Genomic DNA, 27,317 nt, shown 5'->3' with positions numbered 1-27,317 from the left:
ATGCTTGCAGTAAATGTGGGAAAAAACGCAGTGAAGAAATAATGTACATCTTAGACTTCACATAAGTCACGTCTTTATTCCTGCCTGAACATAATGTTTCACTTTGCACTATATTTCACTGCACAGAGAGAAGAGGGGGAGCAAGTGCTATAAATTCAGTCGCTCCTTTCCTTGATGCCACAATGGTGTGTATTCACAGAGAAAAGCAGTTAGTACTGTGACTGGCTTAGACTGACTCCAAACAGACAAAGACAGATGGTGAGAAACACACGGTTAGCAAGAATCATGAACAAACACATATAACAGGTATGAGAGGACAATGAAAACTACACAATATATTCAAGATTAAAAATAAGCACACTTTACATTAAATACGTGGTTTTGTGCATATTGTTTTATTTGAAAATATTTGATACAATGGACTTTGCACTGCAAGTCTCATGTCAAGATACATAAACATAATCATATACTGTGTATCTAACCTATTGGCTCGTATTCTTTTGCTTATCCCAGGGTTCTCAACTAGACTTAACATTTCTCTGAGACATTTCTCAATCTTTGGTACAATACTGATTTTTAGCTGCCGAAACAAAAACTAGCAGCTATTTTAGATCATATTTGAGCCATTCAACTGTTTTTGAAGAGGCCAAAATACTTTCAAAACAATATAAAAGAAGGACAAGTGGTCCTGCAGTCAGTGTTGGTGTGCCCGTATGATGGACACCTGTCACTCAAACCCTGAGCTAAACAAAGTCGTCAAGCTGAGTGGAAATCCGCCCCTGGCATCCACCTACATTTTCACTTGAACAATAACCCATGATTCATTTCCAAAGAAAGCATTGTGCCTTTTCACACACTTTTCTGAGTTCCTCATAAACATGCCTAGTCTCACGCACTTACTTTCAGTATAATAACACTTCCTGCATTCCGAATATTTCAGAATTATCCAAAAATTCAGAAGTTTGGGGTCAGTAAGATTATTTAAATGTTTTTAAAAAACTCTTGTGCTCACCAAGGCTGCATCTGATCAAAAATATACCAAGAACAGTAATATGAAAATCTATTACCACCTAAAAAGAACTGTTTTTTGGGGATTTAATTACTATAATGGCAAAAATGAATTTAATTTGTTTTAGTGTTACATGATCCTTCTGAAATCATTCTTTTATTTGCTGATTTGCTTGTATGATCAAAAACATTTTTATGTTGAAAACAGTTGTGTTGCTTAACATTTTTGTGGAAACCTTGATACATGATGAGTAGAAAGAAAAAACAAATTGAGAAAGTAGAAATCTTTTGTAACATTAGAAATAATCTTTACTGTCACTTTTGATCAAATTAATGCGTCCTAGCTAAATAAACATATTCTTTCTTTCACAAAAATCTCACTGACCCCAAACTGTGAATGGTAGTGTACATTAACTTTAATACCATTTTCATTTTCTTAGCATAAAAACAAAATCTTTCTTTTCCACATCTTATTTTTCCTTCCAACACTGCAACTCTGAATACATAAAGGCAAATATCAAGTCCTTCCTAAGTGGCAGCGAATGTGAATATCTGCGTATACATGCATTTCTGAGAATGATTCAAGGCACTGGTCACTGCCTGTGACAACCTGCATCAAAATCCTGTCTGCACTGAGATTCTCCCCGATATCCACAGGTGAAAAAGCAGACAGAAACAGACACACACTAAACACTTAAAAACACGAGTACAGGAGACTTGTGACTTGCACAGATCATGCACGTCATAAATCGCCAGAGCTCAATTTCCAGCCAGTAATAAACACATGTAAAATCATGTTGTAGTCTCTGCAAAACCAGCTGCTGTTACAATTCTTGTTTCTAACTCATCTTCTGTTCCTAAAAGCATAACTCGGTTCAGAGTCACTATATAAAAATAGATTTATACACATACATATATATATACTCGTATATAAAAATGGCTGATCATTGGGACATAAATAAAAGTGAAAAAAGCTTCACATTCTGTGTAACAAATGAACAATTTGGTATATTCAACATTCATATTCAAAAGTGCATCTGATCCAAATGAGTCCACTTTACTGCCGTAAGACATTTAAGGCACAACACTTTCTAAATACATTTTCTTTGGCAGGGCAGGAGAGAAAACTTATATACAACCTAATGTGCTCTCATTATCTCACCACACACAAAATAACCGATAACACAGCCCTTACGAGGTTCCCAATTTAACATCTCATCATCGCTATAGGAATACTATAGATTAGCTGCATCTTAAGTGCTGCACTGCTGCTCTCTACAGGACACTATAAGGCACTACTGCGGTACAAAACTTTGTATTAAACTTCAACCACCTTAACACTATAACCTCATGCCTTGACCCTCTGCATCAAAAAACGAGAATATGCTGCTTTCTGTAACAGACTAAAACAGTTCTTACAAATTCTAAATCAAGAAAGTGCAATTCTATGAAGATTAACCAATATATATATATGTATATGTATATATATATATATATATATATATATATATATATATATATATATATTATTATATATATATATATACACACACGATTAATCACGAATGCAGGAACAAGCTTTCTTGATGTCTGAAAAACTCATTCAGGGGTCAGTGAGATTGACCCTGTTGGCTTTAGAAGGCACATTTGGCAGTTATTGTAAGAAACAGTCTGCTCTGAAGCAGCTCAGTGGCTCAAACAGTATCATGTTTGTTGCATCTGCTAATCCATGAAAGTCCTGTAGCGCCCCCTGCTGTCCCACAGACATCACATTTCAAACCATTAGAGAACAAACCAGTTTTTTGACCTCATCCTGGCGACAACCCAGATTGGGAGCTGGAAGGTCACATGCTGTGGAAATGTACTGTAGATTGCCTTTGAAGCTGAGCTTATGACTCTTTAACCAGAAAAAATGAGGTTTTTAACCTGTGGAAGCAGCTAGATGGAAACCTCAGCACAAGATCTGGGAGAAGGGATGTCTGAGCAGTTCCTCTGCACTCGGCCGGTACTTGGCCTCCACGAAGATGCAGCGGAGGAAGTCCCGAGTGTGTTCGGAGATGTGAGAGGGCAGCTGGGGGTTGGTGGGCTGAGTGGCAATCTTAAATATGGCTGCCATGGCCTCAAATTCAGCCCACGGAGGCTTTTCTGTCAACATCTCCACCACAGTGCAGCCTAGACTCCTGTTCACACAACACAGTTTAAGAAAAAGGACCCATTAGGTTACATTGTATATTTTTAACATTCCACGTTTTCTAGTACTGTTTTAAAGATTCAGTAAAGTTATCGTGATATTTCAGGTGTTTCAAAATTAAATTTTGATTGATTTTTGTTTAAATTGTTTTGTAATTTTGATTCAAGTAAATTGATCTTGTTTTATGGACATTTATAGACCTGGCCTGCACCCCTGCAGAGCCGGAGCAGAACTCCTGTCGGACAACATCTCCAGGACGCTACGCTCCATATGACTAGTAAGCCAATTCTCAAATAACTGCTATGATGGCTTTTGTTCTACCTGCTTAAATGATAGAAGTACTTGCGCTGTCCAGTCTATTAAGACTGTGTCTGTTCCCCGAACAGTGAGGTCAAAATATAAATTTAATGTAGGATCTAGAAAAAAATCTGATCGTGATTAAACCAGGAAAATGCTAAATAAATGAGCAAAAACATTTTTTAAAGTTTGGGCTCCTAAACATTAGAGCACTAACACCCAAAGAAGTTATTGTAAATGAAATGATCACAGATAATAGTTTTGATGTACTCTGCTTGACTGAAACCTGGCTAAAACCAAATGATTATATTGGTCTAAATGAGTCTACTCCATCAAACTACTGTTATAAACATGAGCCCCGTCAGACTGGTCGAGGGGGAAGTGTTGCAACAATATATAGTGATATTCTCAATGTTACCCAGAAAACAGGATACAGGTTTAAATCATTCGAAATACTTCTGCTTAATGTTACACTGTCAGATATGCAAAATAAATATATGGTTTATCTTGTTATGTTTGATTTTTATAGAACACCGAGGTGCGTGTTTAGTTTTCATATATGTCCTACTGGTTACTGTTGATAAAGCACTAATTGTCTGAGATTTTAACATTCACGTTGATAATACAAATGATGCATTAGGACTTGCGTTTAATGACCTAATAAACTCTTTTGGAGTCGAGCAAAACGTCACCGGGCCCATTCTTTGTTTTAATCATACACTAGATTTAATTATATCGCATGGAATTGATCTTACTGATATAGATATCATACCACAAAGTGATGATGTTACTGACCATTTCCTTGTATCGTGCATTCTGCGTATTACTGATATAAACTATATGGCTCAGCGTTACCAGCTGGGCAGAACTATTGTTCCAGCCACTAAAGACAGATTCACAAATAACCTGCCTGATTTATCTCAACTGCTCTGTGTACCCATAAATACTCATGAACTAAACAAAATGACTGGCAACATGGGCACTATCTTCTCTAACACATTAGAAGCTGTTGCCTCCATCAAATTGAAAAAGGTTAGAGAAAAACGTACTGTGCCATGGTACAACACTAATACCCACTCTTTCAAGAAAGAAACTCGTAGTCTTGAGCGCAAATGGAGAAAAACTAACTTGGACGTTTTTAGAACTGCGTGGAAAAACAGTATGTCCAGCTATAGACAGGCTCTAAAAACTGCCAGGGCCGAGCATATCCACAAACTCATAGAAAACAACCAAAAGAATCCAAGGTTTTTATTTAGCACAGTGGCTAGATTAATGAATATCCAGACATCGACTGATCTAAATATTCCCCCATAGTTTAATAGTAATGACTTTATGAATTTCTTCACTGATAAAATAGATAACATCAGAAATACAATAACAAATGTAGATTCTACAGCGTCTAATACTTCAGTTTTATCCAGCGCACCCAAAGATAAACTGCAGAGCTTTATAGGACAGGAAGAGCTAAATAAACTTATCACTGCATCTAAACCAACAACATGTTTATTAGATCCTGTACCCACTAAATTACCGAAAGAGTTGTTACCTGTAGCAGAAGAATTGTATTATTATACAATAATAATAACTCCTGATAATGTTCGGGGTTCAGACACACTCTCTCTGTTTTAATCTAGATTAAAGACTTGTCTCTTTGGGCAAGCATTCAAATAATGCATCTCATAATCTTGTACTACACTTACATCTGTTCAAAGGCACATTATTATTCTTTAGCTTGGGTTGAACAAATTATTCTTGCTTGATTGAAAGAGCCGCTATGCTAATTATGTCTCTATTTGTTTCTCTGTTTCTGCTAGGTTTTACACAAGCTCCTGGATCCAGAACACCTGAGAAGAGATGATGCCAACCCCTCAGAGGACCTCAGATGATGCTTATTTTTTTTCTATTTTTTTCTCTGTTTCTTGTATGCAGAACACCGATTCCAACATATAATCATTGCTGTTAAGTGTTCATTGTCTGTTTTTATTACGTCTATAACTGAATTTTAAAGCTCCTGGATCCAGAACACCTGAGAAGAGATGATGCCAACCCCTCAGAGGACCTCAGATGATGGCAACTTCATTTTCTGTAAAGCTGCTTTGCAACGATTTGTATCATGAAAAGCGCTATACAAATATGCTTGAATTGAATAGACATTTTTAATTGCAAAATAATCTGAAAATCCTGATTAAGAATGATTTTTTTTTTTTTTTTGCAGTGTTATATGCTAACAGACTATCTGATCTAACAGACAACTCTTGTGAGCTGACTTTCAGCCAATCATAATTCTCTCCTGGCCTGACGGGAGACTGTCCAATCAGTTTATGTGGGGGAATCCCTGAGCATCTGTGCACTTCTTAAAGACATAAAAATAACCAAATTCTTTTTCTCCTACTTCAACATTTGTTTATAAATCTTTCTTTGTTAAAAATAGGTTCTTAATATTAAGAGTATGTTGCTTTTTTAGACTCTGCAACATAGATCACAATCATGTCTGCTTAAAAAAAAAAAAAAAAACGGTTTACAGTAAAATGTGACTCTTAGACTGGATCTTAATGGTGAAAAATTATTGAGCACATCGTACCATTCCACAAATCCCAGCTGCTTTCTTCACTCTAGTAAGATTAGAATATTTTAAAGGTTTTTAGGTTCCTATGATGGAAAACGAAGATGGAAAAATTTTGTTCCAAAGCATTTTTTTCTAAACACTATAAAGACACGTGCACTTCTTGTGTGATGTTTTTTTATTCATATACAAAAAATAGTTCTCACCAAACGTCTGCCTTCCGGCCGTACCCCTCTCCACTGATGACCTCTGGGCTCATCCAGTACGGCGTTCCAGTAACAGAACGGACCCCAGTGCTGGACATGCAGATGGTCTGAAGCCGCTTACTGGCACCAAAATCTCCCAGCTTCACGTTGCCGGCTGAATCTCGCAGGATGTTGGCACCTGAACACACCGGAGGAAGTGACCAAGGAGAGCTGTTAGCATGCAATGAGCCTTAAGATCTTTGATCCAGTTTTCCTCTTGTTACATGTCTAAAAGATTTACAAGCTATAACAGTTGATCCAAAATTATTAAAACATGACGTTTTATTCAAATAGCCACTACAAATTGAACTTCGATATAATAAACTTGTTTATTTTAATTGCATTTCAAATAGGTGACAAACACACACACACACACACACACAGTATTTGACTAAGTGAGGTCTAATGCCAGACAGTACCTTTGATGTCCCTGTGGACGATCATGTTGCTGTGCAAGTAGGACATGCCCTCCAGAATTTGTCTGGTATACTTGCGTGTCACATTCTCTGTCAAAGCCCCATAAGCCTTCAGCTGGTCTTTGACTGAACCCTGAGGGTCAAAGACCACAGCACCAGTGAGTCACACTTAACTCTACGTCACAACCACAGTATTGCTAACAAACAGGTGTGAGATGACACATTATAACCCTTACAATAAAAATAATTTTTTTTACAATAGAACGCGTTAGAGCACCAAAATGAAAATTATGTTTTTGATTATTCACTCTCAAGTCATTCCAACACTATGTTGTTATTTTTTCTGAGGAACACTAAAGTAGTAAATTACATAGATTGATGTGTATTGATATGAACTGAAATCATATTTGATTTAAGAGCTGCGGAGGAGACAAAGATTATCTTTAAATGAGACTTTTTCATCCGTTTACAAAGTGTCATTGTATGGATTAAAAAAAAAATATATATATATATATATATATACAAAGATTTTTTTTTATTTATATTTTTATACACACACACACACATACAAGTGCTGGTACATGTATCGCGATTTATTTATATATAATATTGATGTTTTTGTTTTAATATTTTATGAGTGTTTTCTGTTTATATTTATTATGTATATATATATATATAAAACATGCATGTATATATTTAAGATTTATTAAAATATGTTGTTTATATATTATTAATATATTTATATAGATAAAATATAAATATAATATATAAAAAAAATTAAAATAGTAAAAATTTCTGAAGGATAATTATTATTTATAAAAATATAGATATTTTTTGAGTGTGTTGTTTTTATTTTTTTTTTGTTTATATATGTGTTTATATTATGTTTGTCACTGTGAACTGTGATTTTATGGAAAAATCCATGTGAAATTCTTTTTGGACATTTCTTAGAAAAATGAACAGCATACAGGTTTGCAACAACATGAGGATTAGTAAATGATTACAAAATTGTCATTTTTGGTGAACTATTTCTATTTCTTTAACAAGTCTAGTTCTGTTGCTTTCTCAACACTTGATGAGCCAGTGCTGTCTCAAACTCACCCCGGGCATATACTCCATGAAAATGGTGAGGGTCTTTTCAATATGGTCTCTAAGGCAACCGTAGTACTGAACGATTCGCTCGTGATGCAGGTTCTTCAACAGCTGTATCTCACACTCTAAAGCGCTCACCTCCTGCAGAAAGGGGGGCAAGAGTCATGACATGACCACAGCCGAGGCAGCTGGCTGTGACCAGAGCGGGGTCTGAGTGAGATGGCTGAGAATGTACGTGGAAGATCAAATGAACCACAACACACTAATACCAAACAGTGGTTAAGTGGTGCTTTGTTTTTGAGTGTTTAAGTGTATGTGTGTGTTTGTGTCAGTGAGGTCATGATCAATGAGAAATGCGTTGATAGACTACCCCACTTCCCCTCGCCTCAAAACCCGGCTCTGGTCGATGCACAGACAATGACACACAGATACAGGAAGTGACAGTGCATGTTTTTGCAGTGGCAGACAGGAAAGGATTGAAAGAGTGGGGGAAAAGTTTGAGAAACAACGAAAAAAAAACATGCTGGCAAACTCAAAGAGAATAAAATAAAAGAAAAGATCACGAAAAATACAAAAATAAAAAGTACCATAAAAAATAAAACAAAAGAAAATAAAAATCAAAACAAGAAGCAAAACACAACACAGCACAAAACAAAACAACAAAACATAACACAAAACAACACAATACAACAAAACAACAACAACACAAAAGACAACAAAATACAATACAACACAAAACAAAACAAAACAAAAAACACAACAAAACAAAATATAACACCACAAAAAAACAAAACAACACAAATGTAATACCTTGCTGGTCTCTGGACTGGCAGGGTCAAAATGAACCTGTTTTGCTGCAAGTTCCCTGCCTGTGTCCACATCATAGCACAGATAAACCCTTCCAAAAGCACCCTGACCAAGCAACTTCCCCCTGCGCCACGTCACTGGAGCTGTAGGGGCTACATGCATGAACATAACACATAGATACAATAATGACTGGCTGAATTAAACATATGAATTGACAATTTCACACAAATACCAACATTTTAAATACATCAAAGCACTCTTAAAATATTTATAAACACAACCATAATCTTCAACACCAGGATCTATCTCACACACTCACACTTATGAGGGACTGGGCGGTCCTGTGGGCGGAGTCTGGCTTGAGTATCAACCAGCTGCCAGCTCCCCAAACTCTCCTCACTGCCATTCAGTGAACGCCGCGACGGCACCAACGTGAACAAGTTTCCCTGGGCACGACGGATCCGTGGAAATGTCCGTCGACCTGAGGAGCAGCATTAATTGTATAAATTACGACATGAGAGGAACTGGAGTGTGTATGTGGGAGTATACCAAGTCTGAGTGTTTCATACCTTCACTGTGGTCTTTATGATGCAGTGACACATGATACCTGCGAGGGTACGTCCCTCCTTTCCCTACAATCTTATCATATACATGGTTTTCCCGGTCTGAAAGAGGAGAACGCAGAGAGAGCATGGACATTTGGGCCAGTGGAAAAGCTGATTTAAAAATAAAAGTATCTTCATCAAGGCGCACCTGCACAGTCCTGTCGGTTGTCAGGGTAACTCTTAACCCTGTGTGTCCGAGGTTTCCTGACTGAGGGACTGCGAAACAAGAGACACCAATAAATGAAAAATAAGACAGTGACAGGTGCTTACAATTACAGTATCATTCAAACACATTTCATATTGTGTTAGTTTCCTCACCTGTCAGAGTTGCTGTCCAGGGACTGACAGCTGCCAGACACAGAGTTTTCTGCACTGCTCCAAGAATCCAGCACCTTTAAATATAAGTGAACTATAAGATAAATGGACTCAGGTGGCACTGCAGGTGATTAGGTTACTGTATTTCATTTTAGCAGTGGTATTTAATGTGGCATATGCATGAATTCTCTCATAGAACATATGCTGTTTCTATGGGAACATCTCACTGTTTCACCATAACTCTGACACCTATTCTATACTTTAAGTCTATGCTGCACAAGTGGCTCTTTTTTCAATCTGGCTGCAAGAATATGCAAACTAGACATGTATATATGAATTGAAGGAAGTACAGTAATTGCAAAAGTTAGCATGTAGCCAAACTGACATTATTTTGATCGTTTATTTCTGCTTTGGAGAGTAATATATCTAGCACTAAAAAGCACTGACACAGCATATCTGGGGTGTATTTATAATGAATAGAAAAGAACTGAATATTCAAGTATAAGAACACCACTGGTCAAAAGTTTGGGTGAGAAAGATTTTTTGAATGAAAAAAGCAAAGTGACAACAAAAGTCCTTTATAATGTTGCTCAAAATTAATTTCAAACATGCTGTTCTTTTGAACTTTCTATTCATTGAAAGAATCCTGGAATAAAGTATGTTTCCACAAAAAAACCGTTGAGCAGCACAACTGGATTTCAACATTGAAATTAGAATGATTTAATCATGCCATCACAGGAATAAATTACAATTTAAAATATATTAAAATACAAAATGGTTATATACTGTGTTTTTGATCAAATAAATACAGCCTTAGCAGACATTGTTCTGTAGTGCATATAAATGTAACCTGATATATTAAAATACTTCTGACATACAACACACCAAATCAAAAATTCAGAAACACTAAATCTGTTTTAGTTTTGAAGTACCCACTGACACATTCGTGCACATGTCTTTAAACTCACACACTGGTCGCTGGTTTCAGGTATGAACTCCCCCTCGCTGTTGATGCTGGTGTAGGATCCCTGACGTGCGATTCGCTGTTGGCACTCAGGAACGTAACCAGGGGGCGGAGAACTTCGGCCAGTGTTCTGAGAGCCTACGTAAGAACAAGACAATAGACATAAATGTTACAACTAACAATTCAACATTTTGGAAGAACACATTTTTTACGTGATTTTTAAATATAGATGATTTGAGTTTTGGAAGAGTTACTGACCACACTGTGGTGTGAGACTGAGAGTGCGTGCATGCATGCAACAATTTGTATTCACATCATGTTTACTTCACCATTTTGTCCAGTTGTATGTTTTGTTTCCTTTCAGTCAGTACAGTGACTCAGTGAAAGAGAAAAAATGTAATAATTGCCCTGAAAATGGACACCTTACAGTTTATACACAAATATATTTTCTAAAGCTGTGTTAGCATGCAATAAACCAGTACAAATCAGGACTGTACAAACCATTACAGGTACAAATCTGCACACATTTTTTCACACCTAAATTTTTTGGTCCCTATGAAATCTTTAATTTATTTAGTTTTATTTTGTCCCTTTTTTGGTCCCTATGAAATCTTTAATTTATTTATTACATTTTTCTAAATTATATTTTAATGGTTCAGTTTAGTTTTAAACAAAATAAAAAAGCATGTCTAATCAATTTAATTCAAAATTATTATTATTATTTTTTTTTACAATAATAGGGTTTCTGGCTCTTTCTGTATTTATGATTTCATACAAATTTTTATGACCCGTTTTCACAATTCCAACTGCATTTTTACAGATTATGATAAGCTCAAAGAAAAACACTGGATTCGCAATACAAAACAAGAAAAAGTCCCAAGCAATGTGTTACACTGTGACAAGAGCACAATCTAAAAGCAGAACAGCTGAATCATGAGACTGAAGCATAACATAAACAAACGTCTTTTTCCTCCAATCACAGAGCTCAAAGAGCTCACGCTTTTCACCAGACGCCCTTACAAGCTGTAGCAACCTCCCCTCCCCCTAAAATACACACTATCTCTACAACAGGCCATTGGCCCACCATGCTAATAGTGTCTTGCAATCTGATTGGCTGGGAGCCAGCAAGCCATTGTGGAGCAGCCAGTGATGGTGGACAGGAAAAGGAAGAGGACCCGCTGCTCACAGAGGAAGTCAGAGAAACAACAGAGGGAGAGAGAGAGAAAATGAAAGAGTATGAGAGAGAAAAAGACCAGGGCAAGGAGACTGATAAGAAAAGCAGAGGGGTTTTAGGTTAAGCGCAGTAGTTTGTGCATATGTGTGTGTGTACTCACTGGTGGAGTGGTGGCGTCCTCTTGTTTCTGAGGATTGGTAGGCAGTGCTGACATCACCGGTGGACTGAGAGGTCTTGATACGAACCTGCTTACACAATGTGTGATGAGATGAAGAAGAGGCCTGCATATGCAAACACACACAGAAATCATTAAATGTGTAGAGACAACACATTATAATGAATAAACACATCTCTGCTTCTGTGTAATAACTGTCATACAACAGTGTTTGCATTTTTTTAACTTCTTTCTATTAAGCAGAGATCTTAGAATGCACTACTTTCTAAATGGAACTGGTTCATATTGACATGTAATATTAAACTGTAAGTCTCACATTGCTTTTTTCCTGTGTCAGCAGCATGATCTTGATGCTCTTCGTGTTTGAGCTGCGGTCCAACAGATCAATGGCTTTATCCAAGTCATCCTGATCACGCAGGGGAATGGACAGCTGTGTGCACAAACCAAACACACTTAACAAATGCACCGAGTAGAGCTGTCACATAAACATTTTACAAAAGAGGAGGCACACACAGTGGCTTATCACAACCTGTTTCTTAAAAAAGATGTCCCTGTCACTGAATATATCCGCTGATTTCACGTCTCAAAAGTGCATCTCAAGATTGTAAAATTGTGCCTCCTGATGCATTCTGTGTGAACAGCTCCTTACTGAACTGCACTGAGTGATAGCTTTATCTTAAAGTGAAGTTAGTTTTATGTACATCAATATTATTACTGAATGGTTGCATTTATTATTTTTATTTTGTAAATTTGAATTAATGTATTAAAATATAACTTATTACAAAAAATATGCCAAATTAAAAGTCAGATTTGGCTTATTATTGCTCTTCTTAAAGTGAAGTTTTGTGTACTTAAAGTTTGTGCACCTTACATCAGTATCATTACTGAAATGTTACTAATTTATTTTTTTGTAATTACTATATATTTTTAATTTAAAAAAATGGTTGCACTTTATTTTACAGTACGTGCACTTGCCTGTACTTACAGTGTAATTACCTAAGAAAGTACTGGGTAACATAAGGAAACTACATGGGTTATGGTTAGGTTTAGGGGTAGGTTCAGGGTTAGTACCTGTTTATTACATAGCTATTTTATTTACAATAATAATCACATAGTGGAACAGGACTGTAAAATAAAATGCTATCAAAAATTTGTAAATTTAGCTTACTATAATTTATGAATCATTGTTAACATTTGTGTGCACTTTTAAGTTTATACAAAATGAGGAGTTCAGCAAAACAGTACTCAAATAGCAGATATTAAAGTCCTGAGTATTTCTTATAAGAGTGCAGCGATCAGACATAATTGAGTGTCAGTGAGTGCATTTGAATGTGAATCAATACCTCATTATTCATATAATGCAGGTCTAACTGCTGACCGAAGAATGTTTTGACTTTCTGCTGGACTTCCTCAAACTGCACAGGCCGCCCAAACATCAGAATCCTACACACACATATATAAACATACACACACGCCACGCACACAGAGAGGGGGGGACATTAAACAGGAAGCTGAGATTTCTTTAGATGTGTAATCTGAGCCAGCAAGTCAAGTCAAACACACAGTTGGATCTGCAGAGTGCACACATTCCTGCAAGCACACCTAGCATAGCTGTGGTCTGTCCTGGCAGCCACAGACTAACCACAGTCCTTTCCCTTTCCACTGTGATACCAGTCTGAGAGCTGAAGGACAGGATGCTTTAGTGTATCAGTGTGTAAATGCACCTTCTACATGTTGTTTTATTTGTTTTTCAACATTACTTTTACTTAAACACACACACACGTGCACGTTTGAGTAGAAAGAAACTCAAATTCACCTTCTTTCACCACAGAACTCAAACTTAATCCTGACATCCTCCTGAAGAGAAAGAAACAGCAGTTATGTCATGACAGGGTCATACAGGAGTCACAAGGTAACTGTATGTTCTCCTATATGTGTGTGTATTACCATTCTTTTGGAAGAGCTGGCAGTGCTGACCGGTTTAGGTTTTGCCGTGTCATGAGTTGACGCCGACTGGCGCCTGGTCATCTGCAGGGCCACCAGATCCTTCATAATTGAATGAAGAGCCTGTCTCTCATCTGGGGAGAAAGAGAGAGACGGTAACATTAACATCTTTAATTAAAATGAGATTAACAAGTATTTTGTCTTATTTATGCATAAATATATTATATTGTACAGTATGAAAAATAGATATTAATTTTGAGATTTACTTAAGATGACATTTTACAGTGTTATCAAATTATACATTTATTACATTAAGTTTAAGTCAGTGTGAGATGATGGCAAATTTGATCTAAATGTAAAAATAGGGGAAATTACCAACTATTAAATATGAAATATTAGTCAATACAGATAAAAAAAAAAAAAAAATCCCTTATATCAGCCGGATATATTGTGCATCCCTTCAAATAATCAGTATTTATTATTTTGTCAATGAACATTTTTTTAATTCAAAACGTAAAAAACTCAACTAAACTAATCTATTGGTAGTCATTTTTATGTGGGTCTAACAGTCTCTTCCTGGAAGTTATTGGCCAGAGCAGGCTTATGAACTACTCTGTTTGGCTTTAAAGATTTATTGTAATTGTAAGTATTAAAACTGAATCATTTATATGTATTCATTCAAATGATACTTTTATTCTAAACAACTTCGTTAATTCATTGTATTAATTTTAACAATACTTGTGCACCCTCTTTGTTGCCAAACCTTAATTGTGGTTAAACATTACAATGAAAGTCCTTGAGTGGCTTATTACCTCATTTTAAACTAAACGGAGATTATGTAGCAGAAACTATAAACTTGCTATACAGTTACAGCACAGGTGCAGAGGAACTGCGAGGATGTTCTGCTCTCTTTCATGAATAAACACACTCACAGTCAGACGACTAGACCTGCGTCAACGCAGTGAACGTTGTGAGAGGGAGATGACTGTGTTTTTCGAGAACTGTTCTCATGTTTGATGTAAGAACGAGATGTGTCTTGGCTGAGCTCGCTCACGGAGGGAAAATATTTGCAGTGTGTTGTTTGGACGGACTTCACACATCTCCAGAGAGGGAGAGAAACAGAGAAGCCTCGTCTACCCACCAATACTGAGAACATGGCAGATCAACCCAAGCAACAGGCTTAACCACTCAACAGTTGAATATCTGTGCGTTCATGTGACCACTGAGAATATAAGCCAGTGTCTGTCTATGTGTCTCACTCTCACTCTCTTAAAAAATATCTGCAAACATGCTTTTAATTCCAGGCCTTAAAGTTGCTTCCAGCTCAACAGCAGCTTGTCTGCCATTTCTTAGTCACTCTTTTTTCTTGGTAATTTTAAATATTAAATATTAAAACAGAAAATAGTTATTTGAAATGATAATTTTACTTTATTTGTACTGTATTTTCAAACACATAAATGCAGACGTGGTGAGACTTCTTTTAAAAACATTACAATATTTTACTGACCTCACATTTCTGAATCTAGCTAAGCTTTAGCTTTTTAACTTAAGCTTTTGTTGAAATTAACCTAATAAACGTGGTGAGATTTCTTTTTTCTATTGATTTTGTTTTTTTGGTTGAAAATGTTTGCATGGATGATAAGATTTGTAAAATGGTGAAATGTGTGATAAAGTGGAATGCGAGATAAACTGTCTATTATGTGTTTGTTTATATCTCCCAATTCAGACTTTTTTTTTTCTTTCTCGGAATTATTAACTCGCAATTGGGAGTTATAAAGTCCAGTTCGGAGGGGAAAAAAGATTTGCAAGTTTATATCTCAAAATTCTGACTTTACTAACAATTCTGACCTTATAATTTACAATAGTGAGTTTATATCACCCAATTCTGAGAAAAAGGTTGCAAACTCGCAATTGTGAGAAAAAGGCAGAATTGTGCGGTAAAAAGTCCCAATTACCTTTTTTTTATTCAGTGGCGGAAAAGGGCTTCCACATGTTTGAGATCAACCAACTACTGAAGACATGCTGAAGACACTTGATATATGAAGGGAAAAAACATGAAGACTTACTCATTTTGGCGGTATGAATGTGTGTGCTCTTGATGAGAGTTCAGGTCTGAAGGTCCTCACACACACTCTCCTCTAGTGTCACCCATCAATGGCCTAAAAATCAGAGTGGACACATCATTACAACTGACTGTTGTCAGCTGTACCTTATCTCCATACCTAAACAAATGTAATCTGAGCCAACAAACAATGATATCATAGCCAACACCACAGCCAACAACAACACAGACAACGATGTACTATATCACCATCTTTCCAGGGGCCTTTCATTTACAAGAGTGTTTTAATAGCAAACTGTTTACCACCTCAGTTTTAATTTGACACATTAAAATTTACTGATGCTAGATGCACAAAAACTACACCCGAAACATAGGAAATAACCTTAAAATGTTTTATGTGTAAAATGATGGTGAGAATGTGTGCTGTGCATGCATGTGAGACCTGAAGGACTGTAACCTGATCTCTGCGTGCACTAAGGAACCTGGCACAAACCTTCAAGCCAAGGAGAAAAAAGCCAGGGGAAATATTTACCATTTAAAAATTGCCAGATTTTCAGCTCCAAGCTTGATTCCAGCCATAAAGGCTCCTCTCCTCTCAACAATGCTATACTCCCTATAAACACTATCACTATCAAAATAGCTGTACTTCACATTGAATGTTCTGCTTTTTAACTGAGGTTTTGTCCTATTTTTCAAGGTTCAACAACATGACAGATCATGTGATCCATAATAATATTGCTGACCATGTACGTGGAGCTCTAAAATGTGCAATTCTATACAAATAAGAGAGGAAAAAACAAATGTACCTATTAATCTTCTAATATCATTCAAAGATGCTATCTGTTCTTCCTGGAAGAGGAAAAAACATACTTACCACAAAGGTGTCAAATGAAACTTTCACATAATGTGTAACCCACTTCTTTGAAGAAACCTATTTAACAACAGCTAACCTCTGCATGGAATGCATGGAATCTATAGTGTCAGCATTCATTTACCAAGCATTGCGATTTTCAGCTAAGACTGTCTGGATAAAATATTTTGAGCACATTTCAGTATTCAGCTCTAGTACATTTGACAAACTACAGAATATTTTAATTCATTTGATTAACAATATTTTTTTAATAAAAAAAACTGGGTACAAAATACAGATCATGTTTTAAGTTAAACTGATATCGATTCTTAAAATCCAAGATGAATCTTGTGGTCTATGTCTATATTCAGAGGCTGCACGAAAATGTGTTTGTACAGCACCGACCCCCTGGCAGGTGACATCGCATCCTGCTTATCCGTCAGTGCCACTAGCCCCACAAATAAATAACATTTTATCCAGCCTGTAAATGTGAGTTTGCAATCTGCATTGATAGTGATGCAATAATAAGGCCATGTATCACAAAACAATGTCAAGAATTTATATATATAAAAAAAAACAAAAAAAAAAATCATTTTTTTTGCCTCTCATTGGCATAGGAACAAAGTGGGAGGGGGGTCAGGAAAGGTCCACAAGCCAGGACTTGAACTCAGGACACCCAAAGAACAACGGCTCTATATGTCAGCACACTGACCATGAGGCTATTGGTGCCACCAGAAATGACTTTTTATTGAGTTGTACTTAAAGGCTGCGTGCAAAAATACATAACACTAACAGTGTAGTCAGATTCACAAACAAATGACTCTTACGAACAAATCTTATTAGTGAGTGCATCCAAAGTAGCCTAATTTCTAATTTTTTTTTTTTTTTTTTACATCAATTATATGGTTATGTTTGTTAATGAATAATTCAAAAAGACAAATTAAATATGATGAAAACGTCACCCTAGATCATTTTCAGCAGGGCTGGGCAGTATGATGGTATATATTGTTACAGCAGAATAAAGTCTGTTTTTTTTATTTTGCTATATTTTGTATTCTGATGTATGCAAATGTATCTGCATAACATAGTACTACATTTGACACTAATGCTGTCAAATGATTAAATCGTGATTAATCGCCTACAAAATAAAAGTTTTTGTTTTCATAATATGTGTTTGTACCGTGTATATTTATTATGTATATATAAATACACACATATACAGTATATATTTTGAAAATATTTACATGTATTTACATGTCTATATTTATATTCTGTGATTTATGTTATATATAAATATATTAAATATACAAAACATAACATATTATATTGTATACATGCATGTGTTTGTGTACTTATATATACATATTAAATATACACAGTACATACACGTATTTTATGTAAACAAATCTTTTATTTTGGACACAAAAAAGACATTTATAAAAAATGTCAATAATTACCGATACCTAACAATATGAAACATCATATCTTTGATCCATTGTTTAACTATATTGTTAAAGGTGCACTAAGCAATATTTGAAAAAACACTTTTCAACACAGTGTCGGACTGAGTCCCAAAACACACCTGTAGCCAATCAGCAGTAAGGGCCATTGTCCAGTTATGACAGAGAAAAGAGAGTGCTCTAACAGATAGAGAGAGATGGCAGATACAAAAAGAGGAAAATTTTGGAGGAACAAAACATTAAAAAGATGGGTTACGATCAGGCAAGAGGTAGGACCCGCGTAAATATCGGAGCAGCTTTCCAGCAATATCAAGGAGTGAGAAGGCCTGGAGATGGTTACGGACGTGGATTGCTTTGTTTTTTCTTGATAGGTGCGCAATGTTGATTTAGCATTGTTTCACACAACTAATCTTGTTGGTTTTTGTTTGAATATGCTTGTGTGTCATTTTTGCTTGTTCCCATGATCGTCATTGCCATGGTTATGTACCATGGGCAAAAGTCCTGTTGGGGTATGGGCGTGTTTGTTTTGGTGCTTTAAATAACAACATCATTTGGCAAAATTTTCTTAGTGCATCTTTAACTACCATAAGCAGTGAAAAAGAACAGTGCGGAGCTCACGCTGACTGACACACATGAAGTACACATTCAGAAAGCGCCTCTCTCAGACAGAATACGATCATGGATTTGGGATGCGCATGTTGTTTAAAAAAGTTATTAAGCCCAATAAGCAGTGAAAAAGAACTCAATCCTCTGCTTGTGCTGACTGACACACAGCCAAAGCCTGCACACTGAAAGCCCCACTCTGAGACTGCATGTGATCACCAAAATGGCCAAATACGCACACAATTGTGCCAAAATGCCCGTTTGTTTGGAGTTTTCACGTAAACACAGTCGATTATGTGTTAAATAAACGTGAAAAGTTGGGTGAAAATCGGATGTGTGTCATTACATTGGATCCATGCAGTTGGTCTTAAAGGGACAGCAGTCTCATTTACCTGCTGCTGTCTGTCATTATTAATGTTAACCACTCACTGCACTTCACTGAATCACTTTTGAATCTTTAATAAGAATCAAATCATCCTTGACTGATACAGTGAAGACTATGCAGTGTTTTATTTATACACTTTATTTTTAAGTTTATTTCATATTTATTTGTATTGTGTTTGTAATTTGCTGCTTTTTCGTATTTTTAAAAAAAACAGCTATACTGAGATATATATCTTTATCATGAAATAAAATTTATCATACCATGAAATAAGATTTTAGTCTTATCGCCCACCCCTATTTTGCAGCATTAACTGAGACTTTCTTTAATATTTAAGTAAAATGGATATTTCAAATTATGAAATGTACTCAAATGAATCAAACAAAATCAAATAAGGATTGAATCGGCATCAAATCAGGAAATATGTATTAATACTCAGCATTAGTTATTTTCGTTACTTTTAAGGCTGATTTATATTCCTGCGTCAAAACTACACCATAGCCTCTCCAAAATTGTCACAGCGCGTCAAATCTACTCGGACTGCAGGAGCTGGGATTGGTCTGCTAGTACCCCTCCCTCCGTATGTATTTGAGTTATGTGTGTGTTCTGCACTTTAATATATTTTAATGTTACAAAACAAAACAAAGCAAAGAACAAGTGTCTTATCATTTATTATAAAATGTAGCATTACATCACTTTGTTGTCTGCGACAAACAGTTGTTCTGCCAAGTTCTTGTGGAGATTGAAAGAATGTCATCTTCTGCTGTTTCGTTGTCGTCTCTATTTTTGTAGTTTTAAATAAATTATCTGTTCTTTGAAATGTATTTGCCGCCGTCACGGCTGATGCTTCTCCGACAAGCTGCTTCTTCTTCAGCTTTTGCCTTGGTCTGCGGGTCACACAAGCAACATGCTTGTGGTTTGCATATGTACAGCACGTCAACGTGGACAACAACATGCAAATATAAATGAAAACCGATGCACATCCTACGGAGTAGAGGCTACGGCATATGTCCGACGCAGAAGTATAAATCAGCCTTTAATTTATTTCAACACTAAAGACATGTAAAAACATGATCTAAAATATAAGCGACTTAACATCTTTTCTAAATCAGTTCAACATCCTGAACAACTTAGACCAGGTGAGCTGCTGAGGGGCAAACCAACCAATGGTCACTCTAGAAATTCAGCAAAGTCTCATTAGATTGCTTCCATCAGCATATTCTGACCTTTAAAAGCAGAGCTCTGGATAGGACTGCATCATTCGTAATGACATTACCTGCCTGTGCTTCACTGCCGGGCTTCATCAGACCTGCAAAACTCTCTTTTGATCCAATTACAGCGGACCGGAGGAGAGAGGACTAACTAGACATTGCTGAGAATTGCTCATCCTTCCAAACTTACGGTCAGTGCTGAGATGATTAACCAAACGGATGAGGTAAGGAGCGTGTGCACGCATGCAAGCATTTGTTTCAGTGCCTCCAGTCATGCAGCTTCAACTGAACCGTGAGAAATTACAGAGGTCAGACATCATTCATTTGCACTCATTCAGCCAAATATCCTGAAAGGCTCCCAGGTGGCCTGACTGACTGCACCTGTGAACACACTCGATGAGCAGCAAGCGAGTACGGCCCCATCTGACGTCTCGCTTTACATAACTCCAAGTCTAAGTTAAACAGACCCTCACCATGATGCTTCACAGAGGGTTTGGTGTGAAAGCCTTTGCCTTTATGCAAGGTCTGAATGGATTTATGCTGTGGTGATGCCACACCACAGGAAATCTCACAGTTCGTAAAACACCAACTCAACTACCTGACTTTAGATTCTCCTTCCATCTTTTGTTGCTTTCCTATCAAACCACTTTCTTTCTATTTAAATTGGAGCATAACTCTGGAGTTTAAACTTCAAGATGTAATAATGTCAAGTGGGTTAAGAAATAAAGTAGAACATTTTAACCCTAACTTGCTTTTAATTTATCATCATTTCAATATTATTATTACAAACTTTTATATTACAACTTTTTATAATACAAAGGCACTATCAACTGTACATTTCAATATTATTATTACAAACTTTTATATTACAACTTTTTATAATACAAAGGCAAAGGCTGAATATACAGAAAAGGCAATAGCTGGGTTTCCATCCATGTATTTGTAAGCAAATTTTGGGGTAGCAAATATAAAACACTGAGCAGGAATACCAACATGCAAATACATTTCCAAAACGCTCACAAAAAAGCACACACTCTCTAGAATAAACTAGAATAGACTAAAATAAACTACAATGGAAGCATGTTTACCAAATAAAAGAAATTCAGTGGTTTTCCCAAGTGGCTACTTCCATTTCCATTCATATTTTGCACCAATTTCTCCAGAAGAGTTTTATAATTTTTTGTAATTATAAGGTGTTATCAACTGTATTACAACTTTTTATATTTCTAAGGCATTTATGGATGGTGAAAAACTGTTTGAGAAGTAGGGGAATAAGTAGGTCCGAATACACATTACACATAAATGAGCTAGAAAAGGACCTGGACGAACTCCAGCGAGATTCTGAAGAGTGCATATGATGGACACTCTACTATCCCATGAGGCCACAGGAGAGGATTTGTGAATGACACTGAAGTGATTCAATGCATACTTTTTTAGAAGTCACAAAATATTTATTTATTCAAAATAAGTACCTAATCAAGAGAATGTGATTTCAGATGCAGCCATTGGGAAGAAACTTTGCTGTAATTGCTAATTGTTTTTGCAGTATTGTGATTTTTCACAACTTGGATGCATGCAACAGCAACTGACAGAGCACCATTATATTGCCTTTGGTACTGTATGCTGGCACTTAATAGTTTGAAGCAGTGTTTGAATTAGTATTATAAAAGTTGGATATAACAGTTGGGGCAGGGGTCAAAAAATATTAAACCTTAAAATGGGTCATGGAGCAAAAAATCCAGTTTTTATTGAGTCTCTTGCCCCGTCTTGGTCTCACTTTCTGTTTCTCCTGTTCTTAATTACCTCGTGGTAAGTATGTGTGGAATCTGGAGAGGGGAGAAGGCCGTCCATGGGCCCTGTCAGCTGGACCTGCTTTGTTTTGCTTGTATCCCTTTTTCCAGTTTTTGCCAGAATCTCAACAAATTTCTCTGACCGTTCCTGCCCCCAACCACCTCTCTCCTGATTTTCAGCTGTTTAGTCTGTGGCTGGTTTTCCCAGCCGTGGTGCTGGCACTGAGGCTGTTGACTTTTGCTCATTGAGGGGCTTACAGTACAAGAGGTTCAGAGGCTTACAGCACAAATCCCCCCTAGGGTTCCCAACGCTCTAGAGTGACTAGACTAAATGGTACCTGTCAGCTTCGGGTAGACATGAAAAATTGTTATAGATAGTGGAAAAGACCCCGTTTTATCACTAGGTCTTGAACTGGCCAAAAGCCCATGTTACATCATACATAAACAGATCTTACACCATCTGTGTAAGTTGTGGCCCATGCAGAGTTTTCAAGTTAAAGTTGTGACACATTGACACTGGAGAGGTGTTAAGGATTTTCTTAACACAGAAAAAGCACAAAAAGCAGACTGACTCTCAGTTCTGTACCATGCTGGTATTACCTTCACGAATCTACTCTAAACAAGGCTACTCTGGTATCCGAGTCCCTTCTTCATGAGGCACTTTCTAAACTGACTGATTTGGTAGTTTTCATGGTAATTTGAGTGTTTTCAATAATCAATTTCTAATTATGAAGTGTTCTCTAGTGTTGGGAAATCATAAAATGAAGACCAGTGTTCCTGTAGAAATGTTAACAGATGTGTGTGCAAACATCTTTTATTCATCTATAACAGTGATTTCCAACCAGCTTCCGGGGTTTACTTGGCATTGGAAATATTTCAGTTATGTGAATCACTTGTGGTCATCCGATATTGCTTTTTATTGTATGCTGTTGTATGTACAGTCATTTGCATTGAGCTGGTCTCTGCCCTCCTACCTCATAATTTGCACTATATGTCATAAAGCTTAATGTATATACACACATTCTATATTTATTTTATATACTCTGTTATTTGCACTTCTGGTTAGATGCTAACTGCATTTCATTGGCTCTGTACTTGTACTCTGCACAGTGACAATAAAGTTGAATATAATCTAATATACAATACCTAGAAAGTAGACTGGCCATGACAATACAATGCTAATATACACACACCACTTAGAAGTTTAGGGTCAGTAAGATTTTATTTATTTTAAGGAAATTAATACTCATGATACAAATACAAATGATTTCTCTTTCAAATAATATATATAAAAAAATATCAGAACACATTTGATTTCTGAAGGATCATGTGACACTTATGACTGGATTAATAATGGCTGCTGAAAATTCAGCTTTGCCACAACAGAAATAAACTAAAAAAAAAAAAAAACAGTTAAACATTTAATAATATTTACTATTTGTTGGTGTATTTTTGAACAAATAAATGCAGCCTTGGTGCGTCTTTAAACACTAAAAATCTTACTGACAGTAAACTTGTGAATGGTAATGTATGATACAATGCAAATAAGCTGTACACACACAGAACATTTTAAACAAGTTTCAGTAGAACAGTCATAAGCATGGTTTATATATAGAACTAAAAATATATTTTTAGTTCTAATTAGAATAAATGTGGTTTTTGCACTATCAATTGTTTTTTTTTTTTTTTTTTTTACAAATACATTATGATAGCATCATGTGATGATGCCATGGACACATTTCAGGATTGTGTCACAGACCTTTTCATTTAGGCATACTGATGGGACTGTGGGGTCTAGAAAACAAAAAAGGCTGGGAAGCACTGATTTAGAGCCCTTCCTAACACACATGAACGTTGTATATTATCTTCTGTAGAGCTGAATCGCATCTTGCAACATCGATACTGTTATCCAGCTGAACTGAATCTGAAACTGAACTGAATAAACCTCTATGAATAGCGGAATAACAACATTGCTGGCTTCTGCAGAACTGTTTTTAAATTAATTACTGGTTTCAAAATAGATGAACTTTACATTGTTATCAAACTGAACTGAACCAACACTGACCTAGCTTAAGCTAAATAATAACACTATTGTCTTTTAGAGCTGCTTTACAGCTAAATCTGAATTGTCTCCATAGCAGACTTTCCATAATTGATTCTGCTATCTTCCTGTTTATTACCATGAAGCTCCTTTGAAACAATCTGCACTGTATAAAGCACTATAGAAAAAAAGAAGAAGAAGGTGACTTATCTTGACTTGATATATGAGCATGAAGGCCTCCATTTAGGTCCATGGCAAATAATGGCTGTTGTTTACATGATTTCCAGTACTACTGAATCATTTAACTGCTATGCAGTTTACACCTGCTATTAGTCACACATGTGCTATATATATACCAGCTATTCAAGTGCATATTCAGTGCACATTTTCTGAATGACAAGAGGCGAAGGGATGCCATGGGCATGTCAGTTTCATCAGTCAAGTCAGTCATACACCCAAAACACAATATCAAACCTGTTGCTATGCTTAACACACCTTGAAACCTTGCACATATTCAAGCATGTTAATGCAATTACATACTGAACCCGAAGTTAAATTACTCACCTGAACTCAACGCAGGTGAAAGAAGGCTCTTCACAGATTCACTTTCTGTCCCGTCTTCAGGAACTCGATGTATATCGTGAAGACAAACGTAGGAGTTAATGTAATGTGACTGTCCACAGATATCCAGGCCGCTGCCATTGCTAAAGAGCATCCAGGCAAGCGGACCCCTGAGGGTCTCTCATCAAACTTATTCTTCGGACCAGTCAAGGGAAGAGACCTCTTAACACACTCACACAAACGTTATTTCCAGTTTATGCTGACAAAGTAGCAATCTAGTGACTACGAAGATATTGACGTCTCGTCAATATATGCATAGCTTTGTGTAGACAGCATAATAACTATTGCATGGAGAGTTCAGAATAAATCTGAATAGTAAAGTTCACGTCCAAAAGGTGTAGAACGTATAAAAACCACACAAATGGTGCAGATATAAGCGAGCTGCTCACACAGAATGCATTCGTAATAGCAGACCGGAGGAAAAGAAGGGATTTCCGTAATTTTGATGGCTTCTTTTCCTGCTAGGTTTGCATATTTTCCCTCTCCGTCGATGTGTCTGGCCAGCTCACTGCACAAACCTACAGCTTTCACTTTTCTATTGAAAAGCGAATCGGTAACAGTCCGTCTGTGTCACTGAATCCTGTGCGTAACAACTTTGTAAAGCCGAATAAACAAGAAAACGAGCCCTCAGCTCGATGCATGGACAGTCTCCGCATTATTGTGCGGCAAATGATTATGAATGAAGGCATGTGACTGTGAAAGCAGCCTTCATGTATCCACTTTACCGAAGTAAAAGCGAAAACCGTAGTACGCGGATAACTGCAGCAATCGCACAGTCGAGTAACGTTATCTGGACAAAAGAGCGTGCGCCTTACTTGAACAGATTCCTCTTTCCGTTGATGACGGCTAAACTCAGCGAAAGTTAAAACTCGTGGAAAGTGCGAGAAATGCGCTCCCAGACGGCCGCACGAGCGGATTTGGTGATGCGAAGCAGCTCTTGAGGCGACATTAGTCCAGGCGTTCTCGTGATGTTGCTGATGATAAGCAGCAGACGCTAGAATGAATCTTTAGCGCAGCGAGTTTCCTGACAGCCAAAAAGCAGTTCGTCACCGGAACCAAAAAGCTCGCTTCCTTCAAAACCAGCCCAAAGTTCGTCATGTTAATGACTGTGCACGGATGAAATCGCGCTCAAGATTTTTTCATCGTCGTCGGTGAGGAAAAAATGCATTTTTTTTGCGTCTGTAATTTCCGTGACATGTTCAAGATGACATCTGTGTTGCAAGCACACGGAGTTTGTGTACGCTCGGGGGCGCGCTGTTCCTCTCTTCAGTTAAATCACGCTTGGTGACGTGACGCGCACACGTTTGTGACGTAGCTGTCATGTAGGTGAGATTCCCAGATCCGTGAAGTAGGTGTTTTTTTGGTGAGATTCCCAGATCCCTCCCCTTTACTCTAGAGCAAATACACACAAAATATTTGGGTACTTATTCTATTAGATTATAAGAAGCATTTTCATTAATATGCTTTACCCAAATCGACTCAGACGTCTCCACATTTTCAAAGAGTTTGATTCAAAGGAATTAAGACATAAGGATGAGCTACCTCTCTTTTCCACTTTTCCCAAAAGCAAAATAGTTTCATGATTTCATGATTAACAACTTTATTTGTTGTGCTATTTTTTTTTTATTCATAAGTGTAGATTTTTGAAAACCACCCCTTCTTATCCTCACTTCACAAATGAACTTACAATTATTAATAAGGCTATTACATTAGCTAATTTTTTTCATTGAGTTTAGTGACTCACAGTATCTTAAAACCCCTTCTGCAAAATTATGTACATGCATTATTTTTATTTTATTATATTTTTTATTTTAATATATTTCATTGATTTCTAATTCAAATTTGACCACTGCCATACAATGTATACAACTTACAGTTGGGTCTGCCTATTGTAGCCATTTGCAACTGTGTATTTTGATATTTCTTACTTTTGTTCACTTAAATCCTGTTTTTCTATTGTTTTTTTTGATTTTTATTATTTTTTTTTATTTAAATATATATATATTTTTTTTGTTTATGTATATATTTTTATATATGTATATATATATATATATATGTATGTGTACAGGGAATTATGTATATATAAATGCCACACTGCATATATATTTAGAAAATATTTCAGTATATACTCCAATATATTATATGCTACGGGGATATAAAATATATTTGATACACAGAACATAACATATTCTTCTTAACTAATACATGCATTATTTTTGTATTTTTGTGTACAAATAAGTATACTCGTCTACTTCATAATTATGTACAAACTTTTTGAATGGATGTGATGACAGATGACGTCATTCTGACAGCCCTAATATGCTTTTCATATTTTCCTGGACCTATATATATACATATATATATATTATAGATTGGCAGATAGATAGATAGATACAGGGCATATGCCATCTGCATACATACTGCTCAGATTCTCCAAAATGATGCTACGGGGATATGGGGGGGTGAGACACAGAGGAGAGGGATTGTTGAATAAAGTCATT

At 36.4% G+C, this 27,317-nt stretch overlaps 1 protein-coding gene across 1 annotated transcript; it reads right to left on the bottom strand.

Moving 5' to 3' along the window:
* Nucleotides 1–1,224: 1,224 nt before the first annotated feature.
* LOC109111830 (mitogen-activated protein kinase kinase kinase 3-like) lies at nucleotides 1,225–26,088 on the bottom strand. Its single transcript, XM_042720289.1, has 17 exons — nucleotides 24,760–26,088; nucleotides 15,863–15,955; nucleotides 13,800–13,930; nucleotides 13,669–13,709; nucleotides 13,196–13,295; nucleotides 12,169–12,282; nucleotides 11,838–11,958; nucleotides 10,508–10,641; nucleotides 9,543–9,616; nucleotides 9,373–9,440; nucleotides 9,189–9,284; nucleotides 8,939–9,100; nucleotides 8,623–8,771; nucleotides 7,822–7,953; nucleotides 6,724–6,853; nucleotides 6,266–6,443; nucleotides 1,225–3,188 (listed from the first exon to the last, which is right to left on the bottom strand). Exons 2-17 carry the CDS (start codon nucleotides 15,864–15,866, stop codon nucleotides 2,960–2,962), a joined length of 1,863 nt encoding a protein of 620 aa, XP_042576223.1. The 5' UTR covers nucleotides 15,867–15,955; nucleotides 24,760–26,088; the 3' UTR covers nucleotides 1,225–2,959.
* Nucleotides 26,089–27,317: the final 1,229 nt, after the last annotated feature.

The sequence above is a fragment of the Cyprinus carpio genome, chromosome B3, assembly GCF_018340385.1.
Source record: "Cyprinus carpio isolate SPL01 chromosome B3, ASM1834038v1, whole genome shotgun sequence".
Taxonomy (NCBI): Eukaryota; Metazoa; Chordata; class Actinopteri; order Cypriniformes; family Cyprinidae; genus Cyprinus; species Cyprinus carpio.
Note: the sequence above shows the minus strand (reverse complement) of the source record. Positions and strands in the feature narration are given on the sequence as shown.